At 42.3% G+C, this 25,767-nt stretch overlaps 1 protein-coding gene across 3 annotated transcripts in view; it reads left to right on the top strand.

Moving 5' to 3' along the window:
- Positions 1–25,767, top strand: part of LOC105491722 (DnaJ heat shock protein family (Hsp40) member C15) — a 138,735-nt gene that overhangs the window by 50,914 nt on the left and 62,054 nt on the right. For 2 of the 3 annotated variants that reach the window (XR_011614865.1, XM_071081434.1), the window contains exon 3: positions 6,036–6,109. The exons of the other annotated variant lie outside the window; for it this stretch is intronic. Coding sequence is in view for 1 of the 2 variants with exons in the window: in XM_071081434.1 (XP_070937535.1) it covers positions 6,036–6,109 (74 nt within the window). In the remaining variant the exon portion in view is untranslated. The remainder of the gene's footprint in view (positions 1–6,035; positions 6,110–25,767) is intronic. 3 annotated transcript variants of the gene reach the window in all.

Below are 25,767 nucleotides of genomic sequence, written 5' to 3'. Positions count from 1 at the left end.
TCCCAGCACTTTGGATTATTATTATGGATTTTTATTATGGATTTTTCTGATTATTTTCTTAGGATAAATTTTTTGAATTGTAGTTACTAAGCCTAAAGACATTAGTATATTTAAGGTTGTTGACTCCTGTGATGAAAGTAACCTCAAGACACATTGTCCCAATTTGTATTCCCAGCATCAGTTCCACCGCCGAGGCGGACGGATCATGACGTCAGGAGATTGAGACCATCCTGGCTAACACAGTGAACCCGTCTCTACTAAAAATACAAAAAATTAACCGGGTGTAGCGGCGGGCTCCTGTAGTCCCAGCTACTCGGGAGGCTGAGGCAGGAGAATGGCGTGAACCCGGGAGGGGGAGCTTGCAGTGAGCCGAGATTGCACCACTGCTCTCCAGCCTGGGCGACACAGCGAGAAACAAAAAAAAACAAACAAACAAAAAAAGAAAATACGACTGGGGGAAGGGAGACCAAAGAAAATTTTATGAAATAAAGACTTATGAGAAGTAAGGACACGAAGGACTGGTGCTATGATCTAGCTTGACGTTAGATAATAAAAATGGCCGGGCGCGGTGGCTCACGCCTGTAATCCCAGCGCTTTGGGAGGCCGAGGCGGGCGGATCACAAGGTCAGGAGATCGAGACCACGGTGAAACCCCGTCTCTACTAAAAATACAAAAAATTAGCCGGGCGCGGTTGTGGGCGCCTGTAGTCCCAGCTACTCGGGAGGCTGAGGCAGGAGAATGGCGTGAACCCGGGAGGCGGAGCTTGCAGTGAGCCGAGATCGCGCCACTGCACTCCAGCCTGGGCGACAGAGCGAGACTCCGTCTCAAAAAAAAAAAAAAAAAAAAAAAAAAGATAATAAAAATGATACAGTATTATCTAGAAAATTTAAAAACCTACCTAATAATAAGTTGTACAAGACTTTATATGTTTTTTGTGAATGGGCAGATAGGGTTGTTTTGTTGATTGTGAGCTCACAGTGGAAAAAATCTTGAGCAGTTTTTTTTTTTTTTTGAGGTGGAGTCTCGCTCTGTCGCCCGGGCTGGAGTACGGTGGTGCCATCTCAGCTCACTGCAAGCTCCGCCTCCCGGGTTCACGCCATTCTCCTGCCTCAGCCTCCCCAGTAGCTGGGACTACAGGCGCCCGCCACCTCGCCCAGCTAATTTTTTGTATTTTTAGTAGAGACGGGTTTCACCGTGTTAGCCAGGATGGTCTCGATCTCCTGACCTCGTGATCCGCTCGCCTCGGCCTCCCAAAGTGCTGGGATTACAGGCTTGAGCCACTGCGCCCGGGCCAATCTTGTGTAGTTTTTATAATCCATTAAAGGGAGTGTGGGAGTGACTTCAGATTATTGCTTGAAGGCATGAGCTGTGGTCTGGAAGTAGATACCTGGGCTGTAGTCCGGTGCAGACACTGATAATTGTTGCTGCAGTTTGCAAGTCATGTAACTTCTCAGGCCCTCAGTGTCTTCCTCATAAAATATGGGTTTTGGCTAATATTCTCTGTCATTTTTTTCAACTCTATGATTCTGTGACATTGACTTAATTTATTATTACAGTCAGAAATGTCAACAAAACATCCTGTGGAAACTATTGAAAATGAAACAGAAACATCTTTTTGTATAAAATTATAGTGTTTCTGTACCTATAATGTGAAGGGGTGGCCTGCCCCTCCACACCTGTGGGTGTTTCTCGTTAGGTGGAACGAGAGATTTGAGAAAAGAAATAAGACACAGAGACAAAGTATAGAGAAAGAAAAGCGGGGGCCCAGGGGACCAGCGCTCAGCTTACAGAGGACCCACGCCGCACCAGTCTCTTGAGTTCCCTTAGTATTTATAGATAATTATCTTTACCATCTTAAAGATCAGGGAGTGGCAGGACAATAGGATCGTTTTTAGGGAGGAAATCAGCAGTAAGACATAAGAACAAGGATCTCTGTGACATGAATAAGTTTAAAGGAAAATCCTGTGCCTAGAGATAAACCTTTTAGCAGCATTGTTTCATCCTATCACATGGGGATAAACCTTGGACAATACCTAGCTTTTCTAGGAACAAAGACACACCCTGCACGCCCAAAATCCATTAAACCTTGAGTTACCGTAGCACATACCTCTTGCAAGGACAAGGTTGGGGGTAGGGTCACAGATTAACAGCATCTCAAATACAGAACAAAATGGAGTCTCTTGTGTCTACTTCTTTCTATATAGACACAGTAACAGGCTGATCTCTTTCTTTTCCCCACAATAATGTGTGTGTGCTTTTGCGTGCACCTTTCCGTGCAATCAAACAGAAATGAAAAATTTCCAGAAAGGGTCAACAAATAAATTTATTGAGGGGAGAAGTATGTGATTGAGTGTCTAGGAGTCGGCGGGTGGGGACACCAAGGGAAGGGTAATTTGAAGACATAGGCAAAATAGTTCAGAACTTAATTCCGGACTTTAGATATTCATTGGCCAAAAAATTCTACTAAAATTTCACTACAGGCCGGGCGTGGTGGCTCACGCCTGTAATCCCAGCACTTTGGGAGGCTGAGACGGGTGGATCACGAGGTCAGGAGATCTTGACCATCCTGGCTAACACGGTGAAACCCCGTCTCTACTAAAAAATACAAAAAAATTAGCCGGGCGCGGTGGCGGGCGCCTGTAGTCCTAGCTACTCGGGAGGCTGAGGCAGGAGAATGGCGTGAACCCAGGGGGCGGAGCTTGCAGTGAGCTGAGATCCAGCCACTGCACTCCAGCCTGGGCAACAGAGTGAGACTGTGTCTCAAAAAAAAAAAAAAATTTCACTACAATAATAAAATGATAAAAGGTGTTGGTTGGGTGAAAAAGGCCCTTTCCTTCAAATGTTAGAAAACAAAACTAAGGATACTATTTAAACTTGAAAGAGATAAATTTGGCTGGGTACAGTGGCTCAAGCCTATAATCCCAGCACTTTGGGAGGCTGAGGCAGGTGGATCACCTGAAGTCAGGAGTTCAAGACCAGCCTGACTAATATGGTGAAACTTCATCTCCACTAAAAATACAAAAATTAGCCGGGCGTGGTGGTGTGTGCTTGTAGTAGCAGTTACTCGGGAGGCTGAGACAGAAAAATTGGTTGTCCCCGGGAGGCGTAGCTTTCAGTGAGCTGAGGTCATACCACTGCGCTCCATCCTGGGCGACAGAGCGAGACTCAGTCTCAAAAAAAAAAAAAAAAAAAGGGAGATACATTTAGGACTAGTGAATTAAATGGCAGGGATGAGTAAGTTAAAGAATATCACCCCTAGACTCAAATGAACCTTGAGCTGCCCAGAAGACAACCTTTGAGAGCAGCTGTATCTGAAGCATCAGGCCAAAGAACAATTCTCAGAAGTTGCATTACTAGACTTGACATATGTGCCAGCCATCAAGCCCCACAAAGCAAAGATATAGAGCCTACTGTAGTTCTTTCATCCTAACAAATTCTTTTCAAATGCTGAAGTCTTTTTAAAATATTTTTTCTGGCTTAATTTTCCAACTACAATTTGGTTTTGGCTTTGAAATTTTTGTCTCTTTTTGACTTACCTGTTTATCTGTGAGGATAATAACCTGTTACCTGGTTATCATCTTGAAATGACTCCATAATGTTATATAGATGTAAGTTGACTTCATATTTTACAAGTTGTCTGGTCTAATCTGTGTTTAAAATATTCTGCCGGCCTAGTCTGTTTTTAACATATTCTATAGGTATTTAACATTTTGTAGATGACCCCTGCCTCCCAACACACATATAGACTAGATTGCAGTAACATAAGGTAACAGTGAGTTGAGGGCAGAATCTCAGTCAGAATTCGACATCTAACCTTTGTTCTCTCCCTGTATCCTCACATTTCCCTCCTTGGCCTAACCTTGACCCTATGCTTCAGTTTTACCTCTACTTTTCTAAGAAGCAATCTGATTCAGAGGCAGAGTACTCAGTCAGCTGGCCAGCAGCTGTCTGTTTTACCCTCTCTCCATCCATATATATCCATGCAGTCAATTAACTGCTAACTTTTATTTAGCCTATACTATATACTGGGAATACAAAGGTGAATGAAGCCTACCTCTTGCCTTCTAGAGGTTCATAGCATGGTGAGGGAGGGAAGTTTTGAAGTGTGACCTGGGATCACAATGGAGCAGTAAGCTGGGAAGTAGTCAGGTGGTGATATTTAAATAGGTAAGACCATAACACTGACATTGACTTCTTTCATGGTTGGATGTTTACTTAATCCTCCTGCCTGTCTGTAGTGTAGTAGGCCCCGTCTTATCTGTGGGGTCTATGTTCCAAGACCACCAGTGGGTGCCTGAGACCATGGATAGTACTGGTCCCTTCATATACAATGTTTTTTCCTATATATACATAATTATGATAAAGCTTAATTTATAAGTTAGGTACAGTAATAGATTAACAGTAACATAATACAACTGAACACTAATAACTATAGTGTAATAAAAGTTATGGGAATATGGTCTCTCTTTCTCTGGAAATATATTATTGTAACCATGGAAAGCAAAACTGTAAGAGAGGATTACTATAGTTTTGTTTCTTCCTCCTTCTTAGTAGCTGAGAAGCAATATATAGCAGGTGGTCTCCTGTGTTAGGGACAGGGATCAATCATAACATCTTTATATGAAGGGTAGTGAAGCAGAAGGACAGAAATGCATTAAGAGTCGTTGAGGGGAGAAATGTGTGACTGAGTGTCTAGGAGTCATTAAGAGTCAACTAGGATGGGGGGATATGACTCAAGTGCTCCAGCTCCCAAACTGAAAGCCAGCAGATTCAAAAGAGGGAGAGCTTATTTTGAGAAAAAATGTCATGGTGCCACATAGGGTAGGGACCAGCTGTGGTGCTGTAGCTGGCAAGTCTAAAATTTGTAGGGCAGGCCCACAGTCTGAGAGCTTTCAGATAGGATGAGATTCTTGAAGCAGCATTTCTTCTTCTGCAGAGAAACTTCAATTTTGTTCTTAAATCCTTGCAAATGATTGGTCCATATAGATTGGCCCACATAGATTATCAGAGATAAACTCCATCTGTGTTAGCCACATCTCCAAAATACCTTCATAGCAACCCCAAGGTCAGTGTTTGACTGACGGGGTAAGCATAGTGTAGCCAGGTTGACACATAAAATTAACTGTCACCATGTACCTGGGTTCAAGAACTTAAAGCCAAATATGCAACCTGGTTTGGCAAGCCTGTGATGAGTTCAGGGGCTCCAGGTGCTCTCCAGGCTGTCAGGAAGGACATGGTTGATGACGGGGGCAAGATTTTCTGACCAGTCACATTTAATCACATTTTGGTTTAATGTGAACAAAAAAAGTTGCTTTTTATATTTTTTTATTTTTATTTTTTGAAAGGGAGTCTTGCTCTGTCGCCCAAGCTGGAGTCCAGTGGTACAATCTTGGCTCACTGCAACCTCTGCGTCCCGTGTTCAAGCGATTCTTCCACCTCAGCCTCCCCAGTAGCGGGCATGTGCCCAGTGGTGGGCATGTGCCACCACTCCCAGCTAATTTTTGTATTTTTAGTAGAGACGGGGTTTCACCATGTTGGCCAGACTGGTCTCGAACTCCTGACCTCAGTTGATCCACCTGCCTTGACCTCCCAAAGTGCTGAGATTACAGGCGTGAGCTGCCATGCCCGACCTCAAAAGTTTCTTATATTATGAGAAAGTAGAGCCATGATTCACACCGTTATTTTGAGTAAATGCAAAACAGTACTTAAAAGATCATTCTTTTTATTATTTATTTGCTTATTCTAGACCTTTTCTGACAGTGTGAAAGAGATTATTCTATCTATAGTGAAGATTGAAGTTTGAGGAGTTTTTTGTTAATTATACTGGGGAGTGGAGTAACATTCATTTGGGGTAAGCCTAAGAGTTTTGTTTCTTAACATGTTTGGCTTTTGATTTTGTTTTGTTGTTTTGCTCTTTTATTTACTCATTAGTCTTGCTATAGATACTAATGTTTGCTTGTGGTTTAAGAGAAATTAAGCAACTTAAAAACAGCAAATAGAAATGTATTTAGCTTTGCCTTTCTTTTTTGCTTAAGGTAAAGCTTTCATGGGAATTCATGTTTTGGGAGAAGTTCAAATGTACTTGCTTTTTGTCTATGGAACAATAATGGTAAGTGTAGGGTATATTAATGTAGATTAATTCAATTTAGATATGAAAGTCTGTGAAATTTATATTGACTTGAAGATTTTAGGGCAGGACAATTTTTAAAATTCTCTTGTTATTGTCATTTTATCGTGTCTGACACTTTTTCTTGAATGTAAATTCTCCTCCCCTCCTTATTCTAATCTGCATGTGTAATACCTCTCTTACCCAAATTAGATTGATTTACCAGCAGTCTTTCTTGTTTCCTCTCTTTTTTCCTCCTTTTCACTTGCTGTTGTTTAAATTCCAAGAGTTTTCTTTGTGGAAATTGAACCTAATAGTAAGACAGCATAAAACACTGAGTTCAGCAGAAAGTGATTTGCTTGTGATTAACCCTTGAGAATTAACTCACTGCAGGATAACAAAGAATGAATGTTTTCAAAACCGGCTCATTCTTCTTTTCCATTAGTAGATGAGACCTCCCCATTTACCCCCTAGGTGTTAGGAATTCTCATACTGCTTCGCTTAGGCTTTATCATACTCGTCATGGCGTATTTTTAGAAAGTAAGTCCAAAAGAGAGTTCATGACATCCCCTTTCTCTGCCACAGACCTCTCTCAGTCCTGGCAGCAAAAGGCAGTTAGTGTCATTCTTTTAGTTGTTCAAGACAATAACTTTGACTCTTCTCTTTTTCTTTTATTTGTTCAAGACGGTAACTTTGACTCCATATCCAGTCTCTCAGCAAATCCTATTGGCCTTACCTCCAAACTCTAGCTAGTATCTCACCACTTTCCTCATTTCCATCATTAATCACTCTAGCCCAAGTGACCACTATCTCTTTCATGGATTATTTTAATAGACTTACAACTCATCCCCATGCCTCTGCTTTTCATCCTCTACAGTCTGTTCTCCACATGACAAATAGAATGATCCTTAGAATTGTAATTGAAATGATCTTAGGCCTCTGCTTAAAACAATGATGTATCACTCAGAGAAAAGCTAGTCTTTATGTTGACTCTATAAGGCCCAGCATGATTTGCTCCCCTTGTGACCTGTTCGACCTCGTTGCCTATTTTTTCTACTTTTTCTTCCTGCTGTATGCACACTGGCCTTCTGGCTATTCGTCAGGCACACTGGGCATAGCCGTGCTTTAGGGCCTTTAAACTTGTTCCCATTGCTAGTCCGAAATCTAAGGAATCCTTTTACTTGCTTTAATTTTTTTCCAAAAGTCATTTTTTTCAGTGAAGCTTGCCCTACTCACTTTAAATTTGTTGCTGTCACCATGCAAACACACACCTACTTCTTTACCTGCTTAATTTTTCTCCATAGCACATATCACCGCGTAAAATAATTATATATTTTTCTTGTTAATATTGTTTGTTGTCTGTCTCTCTTGCTGAAATGTGCCTTTACGAGGATAGGGATTTTGTCTGATATATCCCTAGGGCTTAAAATCATGACTGGCACATAGTAAATACTCACTGAGTAATTTATTGAATTAATTAATGAGCCATCAGAGATGGGAAATAACCTTCAAGCCTGTTTGCTAAATTACCTAACCTTTTTATTGGAAGTTTATTTTCCTTAATGTTTGTTTAACAAATTAGTTATTCTTTCATGTTTTCCACATAACCTGTGGATTATCTTCATTTTTTTTTTTTTTTTTTTTAAGGAAATTTACCGGACATAAGGTCCTAACTTAACTTTATCTTCTTTGTCTTCCATGAGACTTTTGGATATATTTACCTGTCCAGGATATTTTGAAGCATGACCATATGTTAGATGCTTAATTAAGTTTAACTAGCATTGTCCATTATATTTTCCCATTTCAAAACATAATTTCAGTCACCAGTATAGTACACATATATGAGCTACAAGAGGCATCTGAGTGGTGGCGAGAGACAGGACTAGCTGGATTTCCTAGGCGGACTAAGCCTAGCTGGGGAAGGTGACCGTACCTATCTTTAAACACGGGGCTTGTAACTCAGCTAACACCCAACCAATCAGGTAGTAAAATACTCACTAAATACAAATTAAGCTAAAAGCAGGAGGTAAAGAAATAGTCAAATCATGTATCACCTGAGAGCACAGGGGGAGGGACAATGATGGGGATATAAACCTAGGCATTCAAACAGGGAGTGGGCAACCCCCTTTGGGTCCCCTCCCATTGTATGGAAGCTGTTTTCATTCTATTAAATCTTGCAGCTGCATACTCTTCTGGTCGGTGTTTGTTACAGTTTGAGCTGAAATTTCGCTTGCCGTCCACCACTACTGTTTGCTGCCCTCGCAGACCTGCGGCTGATTTCCACCCCTCCAGATCTGGCAGGATGTCCGCTGCGTTTCTGATCCTGCGAGGTGCCCGTTGCCGCACCTGATCGGGCTATAGGCTCTCCTTTGTTCCTGCAGGCTAAGTGCCTGGGTTTGTCCTAATCGAGCTGAACACTGGTTGCTGGGTTCCACGGTTCTCTTCCCTCACTCACAGCTTCTAATAGAGCTGTTAACACTCACCGCATGGCTCAAGGTTCCATTCCTTGGAATCCTTGAGGCTAAGAACCCCAGGTCAGAGAACAAAAGGCTCCCGTCTTGGGAGTGGCCTGCCCCATATTGGGAGCGCTAAGAACAAAGACCTGCTCCTAACAGTGGGAAAGCTTCTTAAGATCATGTCCTTATACAAACTTTTAGAAAACGATGCTTTGCTAGATTTTGGAAGTCCAAAGAAATAAAACACAGTCCCTACCTCCAGAAGCCTACATGTTGGAAGGGATTTGAAATAGGTAAACGAGTACTAATGTAATATATATTACAGTAGAAAGATCTGCTGAGTACTATGGAGTACTGAAGAGTTGTTTGGGTGAGAGGTGAGTGAAGAAAGCTTTATTGAGAAGATGAGCTTGAAGTTGATTGCTGAGTAAGATTTCCCAGGAGGAGTAAAGCAGAGAGGAACAGAAGGAGTAAGAGTAAATAATATGAGAACGAAAAAAGGACCAGCATGGAATATCTGTGACGTTCACATAGGTGCTGGTCATTTTTTCATGACCTTGTTTGAATCATTATGAGCACATTATGATACAGGTATTTGTATCTTAATTTTATAGATGAGGAAATGGGCCCAGAGAGAATAGCTTAGGATCGCAGAATGTTGAGTTGGAATTGGAGCCCAGGCCTGATTAACTTGAAGCCCATGGACTTTCCATAGCAGCCCCTTACATAGCATTCAGGTGCGAAGGAGTAGAAAGTGTAAGGGGCTCATGCTTGCTGCATGGATGAAAAACTTGAAGGCTTATGTAGAAAGTAAAACTTTAGTAAGAGCCATGAGGAATGGGAAATGGTACTAATTAATGATGAGGAAGATGATGGTACAGAGTAGGCTTGAAGGGCCAGCAGGCATCAGAAACTGTAATTGTGTAATGATGCTATTTAGTGAGAACATAAGATTTTTCTTTAGCTAGACCTAGCAGTCTAGGATGAGGATTCTCTGTGGTAACTCTGCCACCATTTTGAAACCAATCAATGATTTCGCTGACAATTTGCCATCTGTTGCTTTCTGCAGTGCTATTATGCATATGCCTGAAAGTTTTTAAATCCAAAATATTCATGCATTGTATATCGTCACAGAGAATGCAATGAAAGCTATGCGTTTTGTAATTTTTGACAAGTGTACTCTAAAGTCATAAATTTTAAAAACTTAGGCTGGGTACAGTGGCTTACACCTGTTATCCCAGCACTTTAGGAGGCCAGGGCAGGTGGATCACCTGAGGTCGGGAGTTCGAGACCAGCATGACCAACATGGAGAAACCTCATTTCTACTAAAAAAAAAAAAAAAAAAGTTATCCAGGCATGGTGGCTCATGCCTGTAATCCCAGCTACTGGGGAGGCTGAGGCAGGAGAATTGCTTGAAACCTGGAGGCAGAGGTTGTGGTGAGCCGACATTATATCACTGCACTCCAGCCTGGGCAGCAAGAGCAAAATTCTGTCTCAAACAAAAACCAAAAAACTTGAATACCCTTGTCCCATATCACATAAATTTGATTTTTGAATATATATCATTTTTTCCCCCATAGTGACCATGACAAGATTGTTAAAACTAAATTTCTAAATTTGACATAAGTAGAATGTTAAGTTTTTGGTTTTTCTTACATAGAGACCACCGTTCCCAAACATTATGCTGGACCAGTTGTAAAAGAATTTTTTTGGTGGCATTTGTAACTGATTTCATTTTTAAGTATATATGTGCGTGTATTTATGGAAAGATCTGCTTGTTCTATAAGTAGAAGTATGTGCTACCCTAATTTTGTGTAACAACAACAAAAATATATCCAGTAATTTGTTTAGATTTTCTGTAGGCCTAGAAAATGTTAGCTACTTTTTAAAGCCATAAACGTCTGAATCTTCAAAGAAAATGTTTCAAAAGTAAAACTTGCCCAAGGCAGCCTTGTGATTTTTTTTTTTTTTTTTTTTTTTTTTTTTTTTTTGAGACGGAGTCTCGCTCTGTCGCCCAGGCTGGAGTGCAGTGGCACGATCTCAGCTCACTGCAAGCTCCGCCTCCTGGGTTCACGCCATTCTCCTGCCTCAGCCTCCCGAGTAGCTGGGACTACAGGCGCTGCCACCACGCCCGGCTAGTTTTTTGTATTTTTAGTAGAGACGGGGTTTCACCGTGTTAGCCAGGATGGTCTCGATCTCCTGACCTCGTGATCCGCCCACCTCGGCCTCCCAAAGTGCTGGGATTACAGGCGTGAGCCACCGCGCCCGGCCGTGATTTTTTTTTTTAATAATTAAAAAAAAAAAATGCCTCATGGCATCCACATTCATCATCCACTGCTACATATGTGTGACACTTAAGGCAGTTTTAGCCTATACTAGGGTACAGGAATATACTTAACTTTTTAACATCATACTTCCTGATTTCTTTTATTTTCATATCCCAATTTTTCCTAAGTCAAAGAAACAGCAACATTTTTCTGTTTCTGCAGAATTCACAGATGTACTATTATGTTTGTCTGATCACGTGAACAGTTTTTGACATTTAACCTGGTTATTGCCTAGTTGGTAGAAAATGAGTGTAGTTGTGGTACTAACACTATGCCTGATTCACCATTTTACTATTATATTGTCTTTTCAATGTCATTTTTTCTCATTCTGTTACTGGCAGTTTAGTTTTAAAGCATCATTGTTTAAAAAACATTCAGAATAAAAATTGAAGTACATCTCCATGTTTACAACTGGATCAGATATGGTGGTGTGCATATAAAAGAAACAAAATACAGATCCTCTTAGCCCAAGGGTATGATACTGAAGTTTAGTAAATGAGAAATAGCATAGTGGTGAAAGCATGCTATTTTTTTTCCAACAATAGTAAAATAGAGAACACGTTAATTGAATTATCTGCTATTTACACAGTTATGCCAAGTAAACCATAGGTTATTCAAAAAACCCAGTGTGTTTTCAATGTTATTTTATTTTTAAAAATTAAAACCAAAGAAAGTTATGGTCAGGAGTTCTGTGTGAGTTACTTACTCACACAGATTGACTCCTTTTCTCTTATACTACTGTTTTCTACATTGGAAACTAGTTTCTTTTTCCTGTTTGAGTCATCCACATATGTGGAAGTTTGAGGAGAATTGTTACTGTTTTACAACTCACGAATTCTGTGTCTGAAAAGAGATACCAATGGCTTTTTATTTTTTATTTTTTATTTTTTTGAGACGGAGTCTCGCTCTGTCTGTCGCCCAGGCTGGAGTGCAGTGGCCGGATCTCAGCTCACTGCAAGCTCCGCCTCCCGGGTTTACGCCATTCTCCTGCCTCAGCCTCCCGAGTAGCTGGGACTACAGGCGCCCGCCACCTCGCCCGGCTAGTTTTTTGTATTTTTAGTAGAGACGGGGTTTCACCATGTTAGCCAGGATGGTCTCGATCTCCTGACCTTGTGATCCGCCCGTCTCGGCCTCCCAAAGTGCTGGGATTACAGGCTTGAGCCACCGCGCCCGGCCTCCCAATGGCTTTTTAGTGAATAAAAAAATGTTAGGTAGTAGATAAACTTTTTTCTAGGAAACAATTCATATTATTCTGGGCCGATTAAAGTTTTGTTTGTTTGTTTATTTTATTTGAGACAGAGTCTTGCTTTGTGGCCCAGGCTGGAGTGCAATGGCATGATACCGGCACACGGCAACCTCCGCTTCCCAGGTTCAAGCAATTCTCCTGCCTCAGCGTTTTGAGTAGCTGGGACTACAGGCACCTGCCAACACACCTGGCTAATCTTTTGTATTTTTTTTAGTAGACAGGGTTTTTGTCATGTTGGCCAGGCTGGTCTTGAACTCCTGACCTCAGGTGATCCACCTGCCTCAGCCTCCCAAAGTGCTGGGATTATAGGTGTGAGCCACTGTGCCCAGCCAGTTTTAATTGTTTGTAGATCTAACAGTCTTTACTATTTCCACAGGAAACTTTATAAGGACTTTTATTCTTTCCTTTAAAATTTGAAAAATTTTTTTAGTTTTTTTGAGACAGGGTCTCACTGTCACCAAGCTGAAGTACAGTGGCATAATCACAGCTCACTCCGGCCTCAATACCCTGGGCTCAAGCAATCCTTCCACTTCAGGCTCCCAAGTGTCCAGGACTACAGGCACACCCCACCACACCCAATTAAGTTTTTTTTTTTTTTTTTTTTTTTTTTTTTTTGGCAGAGACAGGGTCTTCTTGTGTTGCCCAGGCTGGTCTCAAACTCCTGGGCTAAATCAGTTCTCCCATCTCAGCCTCCCAAAGTGAAGACTTTTATTCTTGTTTCAGATTGCAAAATCTGATTGTATATATAGGATACATGATTTAAAAAAGAATTTCAAGTCGATTTCAACTTCTAAATATGTTTTTTGTTTGTTTACTATCAATTGTTCATGCTCAAAAAGTTTTATTTTAATATCGAATTAAAATACAAAGAAAAGTAATTTAGATTAAACCTTTCAATAGAGAATTTTTAAGATTTAAAAATTTTTTTTCAGCCTTGATTTGAAATTGAATAAGAAATTTTAATTCCAGTAAATAAATGGGTTTTTGATTAGCTGTGCTGTATTTTATCGTTTTAGTGTAGATAAGTAAGATTTGATTGCAAAATTTTGGTTATTTACTGAACATCCTTTTTTTGCTCTAGTGATCTACCTAATGTGGGTTTCTTTTTATTGTTTTTATTTCTTGCTATTTTATTTTTATTTTATTTTATTTATATTTTGAGACTAAGGGGATGTTACTCTTGTTGCCCAGGCTGGAGTGCAATGGCGAGATCTCAGCCCACTGCAACCTCCGCCTCCCAGGTTCAAGCGATTCTCCTGTCTCAGCCTCCCGAGTAGCTGGGATTACAGGCTCCTGCCACCATGCTCAGCTAATTTTTTTATTTTTAGTATAAGAGATGGGGTATCACCATGTTAGCCAGGCTGATCTCGAACTCCTGACTCAGGCAATCCACCCACCTCAGCCTCCCAGGGTGCTGGGATTACAGGCGTGAGCCACTGTGCCCAGCTATTTAATTTTATTTTTTATTTCAATAAGTTTTGGGGGAACAGGTGGTGTTTGGTTACATGGATAAGTTCTTTAGTGATGACATCTTAGATTTTAGTGTACTCATCACCTGAACACTGTACCCAGCGTGTAGTCTTTTATCCCTCACTCCCAGCCCTTATCTGCTCCACGAGTCTCCAGAATCTGTTGCATCAATTCTTTTTTGTTTTTTTTTTTTTTTTTTGAGACGGAGCGTCGCTCTGCCGCCCAGGCTGGAGTGCAATGGCCCGATCTCAGCTCACTGCAAGCTCCGCCTCCCGGGTTCACGCCATTCTCCTGCCTCAGCCTCCCGAGTAGCTGGGACTACAGGCGCCCGCCACCGCGCCCGGCTAGTTTTTTGTGTTTTTTAGTAGAGACGGGGTTTCACCGTGTTAGCCAGGATGGTCTCGATCTCCTGACCTCGTGATCCGCCCGTCTCGGCCTCCCAAAGTGCTGGGATTACAGGCTTGAGCCACCGCGCCCGGCCTGTTACATCAATTCTTATGCCTTGTGTCCTCATATCTTAGCTCCTAGTTGTAAATGAGAACATACAATATTTGGTTTTCCGTTCCTGAGTTACTTCATTTAGAATAATGGTCTCCAACTCCATCCAGGTTGCTACAAATGCCATTATTTGTTCATTTTTGTGGCTGAGTAGTACTTCACGGTGTGTGTGTGTGTATACATTTTCTTTATCTACTCTCTGACTGATGAGCATTTGGGCTGGTTCCATATTTTTGCAGTTGTGAATTGTGCTGCTATAAACATGCATGTGCAGTATCTTTTTCATATGCTTACTTCCCTCTGGATGAAAACCCAAGAGTGGGATTGCTGGATCAAACAGTAGTTCTAATTTTAGTTATTTAAGGAATCTTTGTACTGTTTTTCATAGTGGTTGTACTAGTTTACGTTCCTACCAGCAGTGTAAAAGTGTTCCCTTTCACCATATCCACACCAACATCTTTTTTTTTTTTTTTTTTTTTTTGAGACAGAGTTTCGCTCTGTTGCCCAGGCCGGAGTGCAGTGGCGTGATCTCGGCTCACTGCAACCTCTGACTGCTTGGTTCTCCTGCCTCAGCCTCCTGAGTAACTGGGATTACAGGCATACTCCACCACAGCCAGCTAATTTTTGTATTTTCAGTAGAGACAGGGTTTCACCATATTGGCCAGGATGGTCTCGATCTCCTGACCTTGTGATCCGCCTGCCTCGGCCTCCCAAAGTGCTAGGATTACAGGCGTGAGCCACGATGCCTGGCCTATTTTTTGATTTTTAAATTATGGCCATTCTTGCAGGAGTGAGGTGGTATGGCATTATGGTTTTGATTTGCATTTCCCTGATAATTACTGATGTTGAGCATTTTTTCATGTTTTTTGGCCATTTGTATATCTTCTTTTGAGAATTGTCTATTCATGTCTTTAGCATTACCTTTTTTTTTTTTTTGAGACTGAGTCTCACTCTTGTTGCCCAGGCTGGAGTGGTGTGACCTCAGCTTACTACAACCTCCCCCTCCTGGGTTCAAGCGATTCTCCTGCCTCAACCTCCCAAGTAGCTGGATTACAGGTGCCTGCCACTACACCTGGCTAATTTTTATATTTTAGTAGAGACAGGGTTTCACCATGTTGGCCAGGCTGGTGTCGAACTCCTGACCTCAGGTGATCCACCTGCCTTGGTCTCCCAAAGTGCTGGATTACAGGCATGAGACACCGTGCCCCACCATTAGCATACTTTTTTGTGGTATTGTTTTTTCCTTGCTGATTGGTTTGAGTTTCTTGTAGATTGTGTATATTAGTCCTGTGTTGGATACATAGTTTGCAAAGATTTTCCCCTACTCTGTGGGTTGTTTATTCTGATTATTTCTTTTGCTGTGCAGCAGCTTTTTAGTTTAATTAGTTCCCATCTATTTGTATTAGTTTTTGTTGCATTTGCTTTTGGCTTTTTGATCATTCAGGAGCAGGTTGTTTAATGAAATCTTTGCCTAAACCAATGTTTAGAAGGGTTTTTCTGATGTTATCTTCTGTAATTTTTAGGCTTTTAGGTCTTAGATTTATCCATCTTGACTTGATTTTTGTATAAGGTAAGAGATGAGGATCCAGTTTCATTCTTCCACATGTGGCTGGCCAGTTATCCCAGCACCATTTGTTGAATAGGGTGTCCTTTCCCCACTTTATGTTTTTGTTTGCTTTGTGGAAGATCAGTTGACTGTAAGTAATTGGCTTTATTTCTGGGTTCTCTATTCTGTTCTATTGGCCTATATGACTGTTTTTATACCAGTACCATGCTATTTTGGTGACTATGGCCTTATAGTATAGTCTGAAGTTGGGTAACGTGATACCTCCAGATTTGTTCTTTTTCCTTAGTCTTACTTTGGCTATGTGGGCTCTTTTTTTGGTGCTGTATGAATTTTAGGATTGTTTTTTCTAGCTCTGTGAAGAATGATGCTTGTATTTTGATGGGAATTGCATTGAGTTTGTAGATTGCTTTTGGCAGTACAGTCATTTTCACAATATCGATTCTATCCATCCATGGGCATGTGATGTGTTTCCATTTGTGGTGTCTGTGATTTCTTTCAGCAGTCTTTTGTATGTTAGTTTTCCTTGTAGAGGTCTTTTATCTCCTTGGTTAGGTATATTCCTATGTATTTTTTGTTTGTTTGTTTTTTCTTTGCAGCTATTGTAAAAGGGGTTGAGTTCTTGATTTGAGTCTCAGCTTGGTTGCTGTTGGTGTGTAGCAGAGCTACTGATTTGTGTACATTAATTTTGTATCCTGAAACTTTGCTGAATTCATTTATCAATTCTAGGAGATGTTTGAAGGAGTCTTTAGGGTTTCCTAGTATACAGTCATATCTTCAGCAAATAGTGACAGTTGACCTCCTTTACTGATTTGGATGCCCTTTATTTCCCTGTTTGTCTGATTGCTCTGGCTAGGACTTCCAGGACTATGTTGAATAGGAATGCTTTCAACTTCTCCCCATTCAGTATTATGTTAGCTGTGGGTTTTTCTTTTATTACCCTAAGGTATGTTCCTTCTGTCCTGATTTTGCCGAGAGTTTTAATCATAATGGGATACTGGATTTTGTCAAATGCTTTTTCTGTGCCTGTTGAGATATCAGGTGATTTTTGTTTCCAATTCTGTTTAGTATATCACATTTATTCACTCGTGTGTGTAAACTATCTCTGCATCCCTTGGTATGAAACCTACTTAATCATATCTATTGATATGCTATTGGGTTTGGTTAGTATTTTGCTGAGGTTTTTTGCATCATGTTCATCAGGGATTTTGGTCTATAGGTGTTCTTTTTGTTGTTGTTTATGTCCTTTCCTGGGTTTGGTATTAGGGAGATAACTGGCTTCATAGAATGATTTAGGGAGGATTCCCTGTTTATTTTTTGGAATATTTTCAACAGGATTGGTACCAGTCCTCTGTATGTCTGACAGAATTCAGCTGTAAATCCATCTGGTCCTGGACTTTTTTGTTGTTGTTGACAATTTTTTTGGTTACCATTTCAGTCTCACTTCTTGTTATTGGTATGTTCTGAGTTTCTAGTTCTACCTTGTTTAATCTTGGAGGGTTGTATATTTCCTGGAATTTATCCATCTCTAGGTTTTCTAGTTTGTGCAGGTAAAGGTGTTCATAGTACTCTTGAATGATCTTTTTATTTCTGTGGTATTGGTTGTAATATTGTTATAGGAAATAGAAATAAAGTATTTGGATAGACAGGGAGAAGGGAGTCCCCAGCAGAAAACTTTCCTTCTAACATAAAACAGCTCAGAAATAGCTCCCTTCTAACCTCATGCAGTTGAAAGAAATAACTTCTCTAACAACAAGCAGCCTGAAAGATCAGGCTGTAAATCACAGATAAACCACTGGAGCACAGAAGGAGGGTGGGGAGTCTCCTGGGTAATTACCAAACTTCACAGTCATACAATGGGCCCCAGTAAAAACAGTGGGCCTTAATAAGCACATTCCTTTCCCTTTAGGACACCAAGATAGAGAAGCTAAAAGTGGACTTGGGGAGGCGGGTGTGGAGAGAGGTGGGGGGGTTGTGGGGGAGCGTTTGGGGGGGCTGGGGGGATGCCTGCACCTGCAAGAAGATGTCTGGGAACAGACACAGAAACTCTCCCTCCCAGATAAGCAAAAGAAAGCATCACATATTAAGTCTGCCCATGTGATCCAGGAATGAAGTGAGAGCTGATTAAAAAAAAAAACGATAAAACTGCGCTATACAGATAACACACCTGGTCCCAACTAAATCATCAGGCTCTAGGAGGATAAAACATCCCCTCCTCACTGGCACCACCCACGCCACCCGCCACGCGCCACCTGCCACCCGCCACCCGCCACCCGCCACTCGCCACTCGCCACTAACCCACTCCTCACTAGTCCATTTATAAAAACCCTCACTTTTTTTTTTTTTTTTTTTTTTTTTGAGACGGAGTCTCACTCTGTAGCCCAGGCTGGAGTGCAGTGGCCGGATCTCAGCTCACTGCAAGCTCCGCCTCCCGGGTTCACGCCATTCTCCGGCCTCAGCCTCCCGAGTAGCTGGGACTACAGGCGCCCGCCACCTCGCCCGGCTAGTTTTTTGTATTTCTTAGTAGAGACGGGGTTTCACCGTGTTATCCAGGATGGTCTCGATCTCCTGACCTCGTGATCCACCCGTCTCGGCCTCCCAAAGTGCTGGGATTACAAGCTTGAGCCACCGCGCCCGGCCAAAAACCCTCACATTTTTACTACAACTTAGCAACCCGCTCAGGATCCCTCTCGGCAAGGGAAAGCTGTTCTTTCTTTTTGCCTACTAAACTCCCGCTCCAAACTCGTCTGTGTGTGTAGTGTGTGTCCACAACCTCTATCTCCCTGACCATTCGACCAAGAACCTTGGTATTTACCCCAGACAATGAGGCTGCTTCATTATCTCCCATTTCATTTCTAATTGAGCTTATTTGGATCTTCTTCTCTCTTCTTTTCTTGGTTAATCTGAGGGTCTACCAATTTTACTTATCTTTTCAAAGAACCAAACCACTTTTGTTTCACTTTTGTTGTTGTTGTTGTTGCTGTTGTTTCAGTTTCCTTTAGTTATTCTCTGATCCTTCTTTCTTTTCTCTTGCTGGGTTTGAGTTTGGTTTGTTCTTGTTTCTCTTTTTCCTTGAGGTGTGACTTTACATTGTCTACTGTGCTCTTTCAGAATTTTTGATGTATTACATACATTTTGATTTAATGTTATGAACTTTCCTCTTAGCACTGCTTTTGTTTTATCCCAGAGGTTTTGATAGGTTGTGTCACTAATGTCATTCAATTCAAAGAATTTTTTATTTTTCATCTTGATTTCATTGTTGACCCAAAGGTCATTCAGGAGCAGGTTATTTAATTTCTATGTATTTGCATGGTTTTGAGGGTTCTTTTTGGAGTTGATCTTCAGTTTTATTCCACTGTGGTCTGAGAGAGTACTTGATACAATTTTGATTTTCTTAAATTTATTGAGACTTGTTTTTTAATTTTTTTTTTTGAGAAGGAGTCTTGCTCTTGTTCTACTTGTTCTACTTGATTTTGTTGTTGTAACTTTCCAGTGTATTTTGCATTTCATAAGTATGTCTTTCATTTCCAGAAGTTGTGGTTGTTTTTCTTTATGGTATCTATTTCTCTGGAGATTTTTAATCCGTATCCTGTATTATATTTAAATTTCTTTAAGTTGGTTTTCACTTTTCTTTGGTGCCTCTTTGAGTAACATAATAATCGACCTTCTGAATTCTTTATCTGACAATTTAGAGCTTTCTTCTTGGTTTGGATCCATTGCTGGTGAGCTAGTGTGGTCTTTTGGGGATATTAAAGAACCTTGCTTTGTCATATTACCAGAATTGTTTTTCTGGATCTTTCTCGTTTGGGTAGACTATGTCGGAGGAAAGATCTGGGGCTCAAAGGCTGCTGTTCAGATCCTTTGTACCAGGGGGTGATCCTTTGATGTGGTGCACTCCCCCTTCCTCTAAGGATTGGGCTTCCTGAGAGCCAGATGGCAGTGGTTGTTACTGCTCTTCTGGGTCTAGCCACCCAGCAGAGCTACTGGGCTCTGGGCTAGTACTGGGGAGTGTCTGCAAAGAGTCTTGTGATGTGATCTGTGTTCGAGTCTCTCAGCTGTAGATACCAGCACCTGCTCCAGTGGAGGTAGCATAGCAGTGAAGTGGACTCTTTGTAGTTTTCTTTACTGAACTGGTTTTCTTTTTTTTTTTTTTTTTTTTTTTTGAGACGGAGTCTCACGCTGTTGCCCAGGCTGGAGTGCAGTGGCGCAATCTCGGCTCACTGCAAGCTCCGCCTCCCGGGTTCCCGCCATTCTCCTGCCTCAGCCTCCTGAGTAGCTGGGACTACAGGCGCCCGCCACCGCGCCCGGCTAATTTTTTGTATTTTTAGTAGAGACGGGGTTTCACTGTGGTCTCGATCTCCTGACCTTGTGATCTGCCTGCCTCGGCCTCCCAAAGTGCTGGGATTACAGGCTTGAGCCACCGCGCCCGGCCTGAACTGGTTTTCTTGAATACTGGATGTACTAGCAGTGCAGTTGTTACGTGGACAGACTCAGGACCTCTGGTTAGCCAGGATGTTACAGGCGGTGGAATTAGCTGTTCTTTTATGAGTTGCTATAATGGCTTGAGTTAGTTGGTGTCTAGCCAGTAGGTGGAGCTTTCAAGAGAGAATCAGCTGTGGCAGTATGGGAGGATACAAGCTTGCCCTAAGGTCACCTGGATAAGTATTTGGTTTTTTCAGCTGATGGGTGGGGACATAGAACTCCCAAGAGATTATGTCCTTTGTTTTTGGCTGCATGGTGAGTTTGTGGTGGGGGCTGGCAGCAGTGTGTTGAGAAGGATCACCAGGTTGGGGAAGGGTGAGGCTTGTCTGAGCTTAGATTGTCCTTCGGCAGGGCTTGCTGTGGCCACTGTGGGGCATGGGGGTGTGGTTCTCAGCTCTGGGAACATGCCCCAGGCTATGAGCCTCACACTCAGGCTCCCTGCGTGCTGCATCTTCTGTGTTCATATGTGCACTTTCTGTTTGACCCTCTCCCACCCCTTCCTCGATTCTTCCCAGGAAAATTCACGCGCAATTGAAATTATTACAAAGTTCACCTGGAAGTTTCCTTCTACCTGTGGTCCTTCCCTAGTTCCAATGGCAGCCCTTCCGAAGGACCCCTGTGAGATAAAGTCAGAAATGGCTTCCCTGGGGACCTGGAGTGCTTATAGGGCGGTTCCTGCTGTTGCTTCTACTTTTATTTTTTGCTCAGCACTCCAGATTCATTTCAGCTGTAGGTAAGGTTAAATCGTACTGTTTCTGGGATTTTCAGTGAGGATGCATGTTCAGAGGCAGACTTTCCTCCTCTCACACTTTGGGCACTTAACAGTTTTTCTGCTGTCTCATGGAGTTTGCAGTGGAAAGCTGCTGCTTTCAAAGGGTCTGTGAATTCTTTTGGTTTTCCTGGTATGTTTCTGGAGTAGTTCTTGGAGCAAAAGTTCATGATGTGAGTCTCCACATGCTGTTTCTGTGCATCTGAGTGGGAGCTGGAAGTTAGTCCAGCCTCCTCCACCATTTTTTTCTCTTTTTGTTGTTTTTAAAGGTTACAAGGCCTTTTTCTTTCTGTAAAGTAAGTCTTTACAAGTAGTCTATTTTTTATTATTTAAAAGTTAAGTTTTTTGTTATATTATTGAATGAAAAGTGAAATATATGTGACAGGTCTTCTGATGTGCTCTAGGAGTCGAAAATTGAATGAGAGATCCTCTCTGACTTCAGTGAGCTCATATATTTATATTTCTTTTTTTCTGGAGACGGAGTTTTGCTCTTGTTCCCCAGGCTGGAGTGCAACGGTGCGATCTTGGCTCACCACTTCCCGGGTTCAAGCAATTCTGCTGTCTCAACCTCCTGAGTAGCTGGGATTACAGGTGTTCGGCTGGAGCCCGGGAACGAAGACACAAGGCAGATGGCAGTGAGAATAGCCTTTTATTAGGGCTTGCGGGTGAGGTTCCTCGGTCCAAAGGCGTGGGCCGAGGAAGTCACACTGAGGGAGGGGAGGGTAGGGGCTTTTTATAGCCCGAGAGGGAGGGAAGCTGGTTGTGCAAACAGGGCCTGGGGGGGTCTTGAAACTACTAGAGCAGGAGTAAGGGTCATGAGGAAGGGGTCTTTGGAAACTGTTAACCGAAACTGCTGTTTACGAACTTGTGGAATACAAGTGAGCTGCAGGTCATGGGGGAGTGTGGTTGCCCAGACGTAGGCAAGTCTGCGGGTGTGTTCAAAGAGGAAGGGAAGTCTCGAACAAAGGGCCTGCTACACCGGGTAACGCCACTATGTTGGGTCTAGGTTCCTGCCTAACAACAGGCATGTGCCAACACACCCGGCTAGTTTTGTATTTTTAGTAGGGTCAGGCTCCTCTGAACTCCCGGCCTCAGGTGATCTGCCCACCTTGGCCTGGGATTATAGGCGTGAGCCACCGCACCCAGGATTTGTTTCTTTTTAAAGAAAGATTCTTATGTTGGAGCTTGTGAGTTGAAAGACTTCCAGAAAACCCACAGAATCCCCTCAAATTGTATACAGATTTTTGTGATATATTTGTGTTTTTCTGAGTATTCGTGTGAGGAGACCACCAAACAGTCTTTGTGTGAGCAACAAGGCTGTTTATTTCACCTGGGTGGAGGTGGGCTGAGTCCGAAAAGAGTCAGCAAAGGGTGGATTATCATTAGTTATAGATTTTGGGATAGGTGGTGGAGTTAGGAGCAATGTTTTGCGGGCAGGGGGTGGATCCCACAAAGTACATTCTCAAGGTTGGGGAGAATTACAAAGAACCTTCTTAAAGGTGGGGGAGATTACAAAGTACATCGATCAGTTAGGGTGGGGCAGAAACAAATCACAATGGTGGAATGTCATCAGTTAAGGCTATTTTCACTTCTTTTGTGGATCTTCAGTTGCTTTAGGCCATCTGGATGTACGTGCAGGGCACAGGGGATATGATGGCTTAGCTTGGGCTCAGAGGTCTGACATTCCTCTTCACTAGTGAAGTGTTGGAGCGGCGAAAAATTTTAGGGGTGGTATGGAGAGATAATGCGCGATGTTTCTCAGAGCTGCTTTAAGTGGGATTAGGAGCAGCCTGGGGACCTACAGTGGGAAAGATTCAACTGAAGAAAGATTTTGGGGTAAGGGGTGATATTGTGGGGTTGTTAGAAGGAGCGTTTGTCGTATAGTATTATTGGTGATGGCCTGGATGTGGTTTTGTATGAATTGAGAAACTAAACGAAAGACACAAGGTCCGAATAAAAGAAGGAGAAAAATAAGTATTAAAGGACTAAGAATTGGGAGTACCCAGGATGTCCAATTAGAGAGTGTCCAAGGGGGTTCAATGTTATTGCTTGATTGGTTGGAGAGTTTTTGGCTCTATCTTTGGGTTTTTTTATGTTGTCATATGCCAAGCCAGATTGATTTAGGTAAAAACAACAGTCTTCATTTAAAAATAAACAGAGTCCAGTGAGTAAGTCGAGGCCTCGGTGATTTTGGAGGAAAGAGAAATGCAAAGCCAGCAACTATTTGTTAAAGAAGGATTAGAAACGGCTAGGAGAGAGTGAGATTGATAGTGTGGTGGAGATGACTGGGGAGAGGTAGAGGGTGGCATAAGAACGGGAACCAAAATAAGTATAAAAGTAAAGAATAGGACTTCATCAGGGTGAAAGTATTGGACTGTACTTTGTCACTGAAGGTCTTCTATCCACTTAGAGAGACTTAAGGGTGGCAATTTGAGGTAAAACCAGGAGCCATTAAATACCAAGAGCCTGAGAAACTGTTTGGGTGATTTGACTTATAAAGGCCGGTCTGTTACTGGACTATATAGAAGTGTGAAGGTCAGACTGAGGAATTATGTCCGCAGTGGCCTTCTCAGACCCCGTGGGAAAGGCCTCTACCCACCTAGTGAAAGTGTCTACCCAGACCAAGAGGTATTTTAGTTTCCTGACTAAATAAAGGCATGTGAGTAAAGTCAATTTGCCAGTCCTGGATGGGGGCAAAACCCCCAGCTTGATGTGTAGGGAGGGGAGGGGGCCTGAGAAATTCCTGAGGAGTAGTAGAATAGCAGATGGAACACTGAGAAGTGATTTCCTTGAGGATTGATTTCCACAATGGAAAGGAAATGAGAGGTTCTAAGAGGCGGGCTAGCGGCTTCTAACCTACGTGGAAGAGGTTATGAAATGACGACAGAATAGAATGGGCCAGTGAGGCTGGAAGGAAATATTTTCCTTGGTCCAAGAACCATTTGCCTTGTGTGGGAAGAGATTGATTGGTGGAAGTTTCAGTGGGGGAGTGGGTGGGAGTGGCCAGATAAGAAGGAGAAAAGCTGCCGTGAGGGATGCAAGTTGGAACTCTAGCTGCTGCTTTAGTTACCTTATCAGCATAAGCATTGTCCTGAGCAATGGGATCTAATGTCTTTTGATGGCCTTTGCAGTGAATGACTCCAGCTTCCTTTGGAAGTAAGGCGGCTTTGAGAGGGGTTTTTATTAGAGGCATTAATGATGAAGGACCCTTGCATAGTGAGGAAACCCCTTTCAGCCCATATAACAGCATGGCGGTGCAAGATAATGTGAAGTGGGAGCAGGCATTTCAAATGGCAAAAGCAGTAGCAAGAGAGGGAGAGTGTGGTGGGAGGTGCCACGTAGTTTTCAATGACCAAATCTCATTTGTATTCAGAGCGAGAGCTCACTTATCACCAAGGGAATGGCACAAGCCATTCATGAGGGATTTGCCCCCATGATCCAGACATCTCCTGTCAAGCCCTACCTCCACCACTGAATTTGCCCCCATGATCCAAACAGCTCCTGCCAAGCCCCACCTCATTACATTTCCACAGGAGATGGGAGTGTGGACAAATGTTCAAACTATGTTGTAGCAGGACGAGTGGCAGACAAAATTTCTCAGACACCAAGTTACAGAAGGAGGGGGTTTATTCGGCCGGGGGCATCGTCAAGACTTCAGTCTCAAGAGCCGAGCTCCCCGAGTGAGCAGTTCCTGTCCCTTTTAAGGGCTCACAACTCTTAAGGGGGTGCACGTGAGAGGGTCGTGATTGATTGAGCAAGCAGGGGGTACGTGACTGGGGGCTGCATGCTCCCATTAGATCGGAACAAAACAAGATAGGGATTTTCACTGTGCATTCCTATACAATGTCTGTAATCTGTAGATAACAGAACCAATTAGGTCAGGGGTCTATCTTTAACTACCAGGCCCAGGGCGATCTTTAACTACCAGGCCCAGGGCGATCTTTAACTACCAGGCCTAGGGCGTGGCGCCGGGCTGTCTGCCTGTGAATTTCATTTCTGCCTTTTAGTTTTTACTTTCTTTGGAGGCAGAAATTGGGCATAAGACAATATGAGGAGTGGTCTCCTCCCTTAATGTCAAGACAGAACTTATCTAACTGAGTACAATTAATGTTGTAATAAGGATAAAAAGCAAGATCTGTAGGAGGTTAGTATAGAGATTTAGGAGATTAGCCTGCCTATCATGTTCAAGTTTCTATGTAGGACTCATTTGATATAGACCCTTGGGCCAAGTTTACTCTGTTTCATGCCCCATCTCTCACATGCGATACAGTGACTGGTATGTAGTGATGATTTTTATCAGTGAGGATCCTGGTAGTAATAGGTGGAATTTTTTTTTTTTTTTGGAAGATTGTTTATTGAAGGGACTATTTGCAGAGGTGTGACCATGTTTAAAATAACCAAGAAACGATGATGAATCACTTAGGAACTAGCAACACTTGGAAACTGTTATCCATCCAGGCGACAGGGCAAGGGTAGAACTCAGTAAGACTTCTAGGCATGAAAGAGGAGCCTTCCTAACAGAAACTGTGGCCAAACAAGAAGCAAGGCAGGGAAGAAATGGGGAATAAATTATGCCATTATTTCTCTTTCCTTCCACCCTTTTTCTGCTGAAACTTCCTCTCACTGGTGAAACCAGAAGCTAAATGGCAAGTGAATCCCTAGAAATGAGGTGAGGCAGAGATGCAGAGCAAGGCGGATAAAACTTGAAAATGGATCTGGCGGGAGAAAAATGGAAATAATCAACAGAGTGCTCAATACTTATTTGTTGGATTAAATTGAATTTTTATTGTTAATCATAATTTAGCCTTACATATTCTTTTTTTTTTTTTTTTTTTTTTTTGAGACGGAG

The sequence above is a fragment of the Macaca nemestrina genome, chromosome 16 (assembly GCF_043159975.1).
Source record: "Macaca nemestrina isolate mMacNem1 chromosome 16, mMacNem.hap1, whole genome shotgun sequence".
In the NCBI taxonomy this organism is placed as follows: Eukaryota; Metazoa; Chordata; class Mammalia; order Primates; family Cercopithecidae; genus Macaca; species Macaca nemestrina.
This window is presented reverse-complemented; position numbering and strand designations above follow the sequence as displayed.